Source organism: Struthio camelus, chromosome 27, assembly GCF_040807025.1.
Source record: "Struthio camelus isolate bStrCam1 chromosome 27, bStrCam1.hap1, whole genome shotgun sequence".
NCBI lineage: Eukaryota > Metazoa > Chordata > Aves > Struthioniformes > Struthionidae > Struthio > Struthio camelus.
The window spans coordinates 1649365-1655456 of NC_090968.1; the positions used below are offsets into that span (position 1 = coordinate 1649365).

Genomic DNA, 6092 nt, shown 5'->3' on the forward strand with positions numbered 1-6092 from the left:
CACCCCCTCCCAGTACAGCACTCCCAGTATAGCTTCCTCCCAGTACAGCCTCCCCAGTACAGCTCCCCCTCCCCAGTACAGCACTCCCAGTATAGCTTCCTCCCAGTACAGCCTCCCCAGTACAGCTCCCCCTCCCCAGTACAGCACTCCCAGTATAGCTTCCTCCCAGTACAGCCTCCCCAGTACAGCTCCCCCCTCCCCAGTACAGCACTCCCAGTATAGCTTCCTCCCAGTACAGCCTCCCCAGTACAGCTCCCCCTCCCCAGTACAGCACTCCCAGTATAGCTTCCTCCCAGTACAGCCTCCCCAGTACAGCTCCCCCTCCCCAGTACAGCACTCCCAGTATAGCTTCCTCCCAGTACAGCCTCCCCAGTACAGCTCCCCCTCCCAGTACAGCATCCCCCCAGTACAGCTCCCCCTCCCAGTACAGCATCTCCCCAGTACAGCCCCCCCGCGGGCGGCCCCGGCGAGAGCGGCCCCCCGCGGCCCCCCCGCCCCTTCCTGCCCCGCCCCTCTCCGCCCCAGCCCCGCCCCTGTCCGCCCAGGCCCCGCCCCTGTCCCGCCCCGGCCCCGCCCCTCTCCGCCCAGGCCCCGCCCCTGTCCCGCCCCGGCCCCGCCCCGGCCCCGCCCCGCCCCGCTCCGCGCCCGCCGCCGCCGCGCTGCCCGGTGTCTCCCCAGGGTCCGGCTGCCGGGACGTCGCCTGTCCGTCCAGGGGTCCGGCCGATCTTGCAGGTGTCTGGCTGTCGGGGTGTCCAAGTGGCTGACTCTCGGTCAGGGTGTCTGCCTACCCGTTGGGGGTGTCGGTCCAGGTGTCGGTCCAGCTGTCGCGGGTGTCCATCGCCCTGCCAGTGTGTCTGTCGGGGTGTCTGTCTATCTGGCGGGGGGGGGGTCCCTCTATCCGTTGGGGTGTCCGTCTATCCGTTGGGGTGTCTGTCTGTTCACTGGGGCATCAGTCAGGGTGTCTGTCGGGGTGTCCCTCTATCTGTTGCGGTGCCCATCAGGGTGTCTCTATTTATCGGGGCGTCCCTCTGTCTGTCAGGATGTCCACCAATCCATTGGGCTGTCCATCAGGGTGTCTGTCTATCCTTTAAGGCATCTGTCAAGGCATCCATCTGTATGTCGGGGTGTCCATCTGTCCATCAGAGTGTCCATCAGGGTGTGTGTCTATCCTTTGGGGTGTCCATCTATCCTTTGGGGTGCCATCTGTCTGTCAGGGAGCCCGTCTGCCCATCAGGGTGTCCATCTGTCTGTCAGGGTGCCCGTCTAGCCTTCAGAGTGTCCCTCAGGGTGTCCACCTACCCTTCAGGGTGTCTGTTGGGGTGTCCATCTATCCATCAGTGTCCATCAGCTTGTCTGTCTATCTGTCAGGGTGTCCCTCAGGGTGTCCGTCTCTCCGTTGAGGTGTCCATCTACCCATCAGGGTGTCCATCAGGTCTATCTATCCATCATGGAGTCCATCTGTCTGTTGGGGTGTCCCTCAGGGTGTCCATCTATCCATCAGGATATTTGTCTACCCTTCAGGGGGGTCCGTCGGGGCGTCCGTCTCTCCATCAGGCCGCTGCGCTCTAACCCCCCCCTCTCCCCTCCAGCTCCGCCATGTACACACCGCTGCCCAAAAGGTACCACGCGCCCCCGCCACGTCTCCCCGCCGCCCCCACCGCCCCCCGCCTCACAGCCGCCCCTCGCCACCCGCAGCAGCTCGCTCTTCGGCTCCGCGGCCACCCAGCCCGGCTTGCACGTGTGGCGGGTGGAGAAGCTGCAGCCTGTGGCAGTGCCCGAAGCCGCCTGGGGCATCTTCTGCTCGGGGGACTCCTACCTGGTGCTGCACAACGGGCCTGACGAGCGAGCCCACCTGCACCTCTGGATCGGTGAGCCGCGGAGTCGCGTGGCACAGGGTGGCCCGGTGCAGCCCAGCATGCTCAGGGGACCTTGCCCTGGCAGGCCGGGACTCGTCGCGGGATGAGCAGGGCGCCTGCGCCCTGCTGTCCACCCAGCTCAACGCGCTGCTGGACGAGCGCCCCGTGCAGTACCGCGAGGTGCAGGGCAACGAGTCCGACGTCTTCATGGAGTACTTCCCCCGCGGCGTCAAGTACCAGGTACGGCGCCCGGCCACCCTGTTGGCTCCCCGCTGGGTGCTCAGCATCTCCACAGGGTGCGCGGCATCCTCCATGGGTGCTTAGCATCCCTGGTGGGTACTGGGCACCATCGATGGGTATTCAGCATCCCTGCTGGGTGTTCAACATCCCTGCTGGGTGCTCAGCATCCTCCATGGGTGCTTAGCATCCCTGGTGGGTGCCTATCATCCTTCCTGGGTGCTTGGCATCCCCACCAGTTTCTCAGCATCCCCATCAGGTGCTGGGCATCACTGATGGGTGCTCAGCATCCCTGCTGGGCATTCAGCATTATCAATGGGTGCTCCACATCCCCACTGGTGCTTGGCATCCCCACCAGGTACTCAGCACCCTGGCTGGGTGCTTGGCATCCCTAGTAAGTTGTCAGCATCTCCTCTGGGTGCTCAGCATCCCTGCTGGGCACTTGACATCCCTATTGGGTGCTCAGCATCCTCGATGGGTGCTCAGCATCCTCAAGGTGTGCTGCACATCATCGATGGGTGCTGGACATGCCTGCTGGCTGTTCAGCATCCTCGATGGGTGCTCAGCATCCCCATCGGATGCTGGGCATCATTGATGGGTGCTGGGCATCCCTGCTGGCTGCTCAGCATCCTCGATGGGTGCTCGGCATCCCCAGCTGGGCACTCAGCACCCGCCCCGTGCCCCCAGGAGGGCGGCGTGGACTCGGCATTCAGGAGCACACATCCGGCCACCGCCTCGGGCCCCGTGCGCCGGCTCTACCAAGTGAAGGGCAGGAGGAACATCCGGGCCAGCGAGCGGGACCTCAGCTGGGCCAGCTTCAACACGGGTGACTGCTTCATCCTCGACCTGGGCGAGGTGGGTCTGGGGCTGCTGGTGCGGTGGCGCGACGGGCTGGGCCGGCTCAGTGATGTCAGTCCCTCTCCACGTCCTCCAGAGCATCTTTGTGTGGTGCGGGGCCAAGTCCAACGTGCTGGAGCGCAACAAGGCACAGGACCTGGCTGCCGCCATCCGGGACGGCGAGCGGCGTGGCAAGGCCCACGTGGAGGTTGTGGCTGATGGCGAGGAGCCCCCCGAGATGCTCCAGGTGCGCTGGGCACAGTGGGGTGGGGGTGGACCCAGGTGTCCCCGCATGCTGGCCTCAGTGGCTTTAGGATGTCCATGTTCTCCTCCTCCTCAGGTGCTAGGTCCCAAACCCGCCTTGCAGGAGGGCAGCCCCGAGGAGGATGTCATGGCCGACCAGAAGAATGCAGGGGCGGCTGTCCTCTACAAGGCGAGGACATGGTGCCCCTGGGGGGGAGGGGACACGGGGCTAGGCATGACCAGGAGATGCCGTGGTGCCCCTGAGGAGGACTTGGGGCTGGGCATGGCTAGGGGACACCACGTGGTGGCCCTGGGGGGACATGACGTTGGGCATGGCCAGGGAACACAGTGGTGGCCCAGGGGGGACATGGGACTGGGCACAGCCATGGGACATTACCATTGTGCCCAGAGGGGCCACCAGGCTGGGCTCAGCTGGGGGATATCCTGGTGGCCCCACGGTGACACCATGGCCACGGGCAGGTGTCGGACGCCACAGGGCGCATGGACCTGAGCCAGGTGGCAACCAGCAGCCCCTTCAGCCAGGACCTGCTCTGCACCGACGACTGCTTCGTGCTGGACAACGGCGCCTGTGGCAAGATCTACGTGTGGAAAGGTGCCTGCTGGGTGGGGACAGGGGACAGGGGCCACCTCCAGGGGTGGCCCCAGGGCCAGCTCTGACCTCCCCATCTGCAGGGCGCAAGGCCAACGAGCAGGAGCGCCAGGCGGCCCTCAGGGTAGCCGAGGAGTTCATCGCCCGCATGGGGTACTCGCCCCGGACCCAGGTGGGTGCAGAGCTGGGGTGAGGGTGCCCACAGGACCCAGTGCGGCGTTGTCACCCGTTCCTGTCCCACAGGTGGAGATCCTGCCCCAGGGCCGTGAGAGCCCCCTGTTCAAGCAGTTCTTCAGCAGCTGGAAATGAGAGACCGGCCACCACGCAGCGACAGCGCCAGGCCTGGGACAGCGCCAGGATCTTCCCCCACTCTGTGCTGGTGTCTTCTGCATGCCTATGCTCTCTCCATGCTCATGCCATCTCCATGCCCATGCCATCTCCATGCACATGCCATGTCCATGCCCTGCCATCTCTGTGCCCACCATCCCCTTGCCCATGCCATGCACCTCCCCACACCATCCCCATCCCCATGCCGTGCCCACACCCTGCCCATGCCCACACCACATCCATGCCATCCCCATGTCTACGCTGTGCCCACACCTTGCCCATGCCCACCCCATCTCCATGCCCACGCTATGCTCATGCCATCCCCACACCATCCTCATGCCTTCATCATGTCCATGCTGTCCCCATGTCCATGATGTGTCAATGCCCACACCATCCCCACACCTTCACCATGTCCATGCCCTCACCATGCCCATGATGCACCAATGCCCACACCATCCCCCCTGTGTTCACCATGTCCATGCCCTCACCGTGTCCCTGATGTGTCAACGCCCATACCATCCCCATGCCTTCACCATGACCATGGTGCCCATGGCATTCTTGGTTTTCCACCACTGTGCCCATGCCCACGCCATGCCCACACCATCCCCATGCCCATGCTGCACCCATGCCCACCATGCCCATGCCAGCCCCTTGCCCACGCCATGCCCACGCCATCCCCATGCCCGTGCCATCACCCTCATCCTGCACCCAGGCCCTGGTGAATAAAGGAGTGGTTCTGAGTCCTGTGTCTCACTGCTCTGGGCCTGGTGCTGGCCCTGGGGACAGGGGGACATGGGCTGGGCTGGGGACAGGCAGGGACACACAGCTGGGGACAGAGCAGGGCTGGGGCCAGGCAGCAAGGAGGACAAAGTCATGAGCACACCAGGCCTCTGCCCTGCAGGGGCTCCCGGGGCATGCGCTCACCGCTGCACTGGGCCTGGCAGCACCCATGGGTGCCAAAAGCCGGGGAGGCCTGGTCTGGGTGCCTCGTTGTCGAAGCGGTACGTCTTGCCAGGGTTGCGGGCTAAGCCCATCCCCACCACGTGAGAGCAGCCCCAAATTGAGCTTGTCCCCGAGGTCCCAGCAACCCCCGTGTCCCCGAACCCCCCATGTCCCCATATGCACTCCCCATGTCCCCACATCCCTGGTGTCCCCACAGAGCATGCGAGAAGGTCCCCTAAGGCCCAGGCTGGGCCACAGGGGGGGTCCCCGGGCCCCCGTCTCCACCAGGCACGTGCAATGCTGCAACGAAATTGGGTGCCCGTCCCAATTCTTGCTTAAAAACTCTTAATTTCTTAACTCGGTGGAGCGCTTCGCGGCACAACGTGTCCCCCCTCAGGTCCCCCCCACGCTGCTCAGGAGCTGGGCGCATCCCGACCTGGGAGCGAGGATGGAGCTGGAAGGTTTGCAGAGCCTCCGGGCTGTTTTCCACTTAAAACCAACCCTCGCTCCGCGGTTCAAGGCACGACACGGGCTGCGTCACCGCCGCCTGCCGCCTTCCCTCCCTCCCGCTCGCTGGCGGGCAAGGCCCCGGCCGCAGCTTTTTTTTTTTGGTAAACAGGAAGAGACCCAAAAAAAAAAAAAAAGCAAAAACTGATAAAAGGGAAGAACGGATTTCGGGAAACGCTGAGTCGGCGGCGGGGCTTGGCCGGCCGCCAACGAAGGGCACCAGCACGGCCGGATCCTGCTGCGGCCATCGCCGAAGGAAAGCCCTTTTATTATTGTTTCTGGCTATAACGCTCCCGAGGGAGCGAGACGGTACCGGGAGGCCGACGGAGGCGGCGCGGACGAGCCGGGGGGAAGCAACGCGCCCGACGGCTTTCGAAGCGCACGGGGTCCCCGGCGGCGCGGAAACGCCCGCGATCCGGTCCCGCTGCCGCCGGCCGGCCGGCGCTCGGGCGCAGAGGAGCCGCGACGTGCCCGGCGGCCGCGCGAGCGATGCGCTGGCCGGGGAGCACCCGGGCCGCCGGCGTCTTTGAAAC

At 65.1% G+C, this 6092-nt stretch overlaps 1 protein-coding gene across 2 annotated transcripts; it reads left to right on the top strand.

The window, feature by feature from the left end:
• Window positions 1-611: 611 nt before the first annotated feature.
• Window positions 612-4850, top strand: CAPG (capping actin protein, gelsolin like). 2 transcript variants are annotated; one of them, XM_068920616.1, is made up of 10 exons: window positions 612-732; window positions 1590-1619; window positions 1699-1868; window positions 1942-2096; window positions 2781-2948; window positions 3028-3177; window positions 3271-3363; window positions 3654-3786; window positions 3867-3955; window positions 4027-4850. In XM_068920616.1, exons 2-10 carry the CDS (start codon window positions 1597-1599, stop codon window positions 4090-4092), a joined length of 1047 nt encoding a protein of 348 aa, XP_068776717.1. In that variant the 5' UTR covers window positions 612-732; window positions 1590-1596; the 3' UTR covers window positions 4093-4850. The 2 variants fall into 2 exon arrangements, with proteins under 2 accessions (XP_068776717.1, XP_068776718.1); XM_068920617.1 differs by having other exon boundaries at window positions 626-732; window positions 1696-1868.
• Window positions 4851-6092: the final 1242 nt, after the last annotated feature.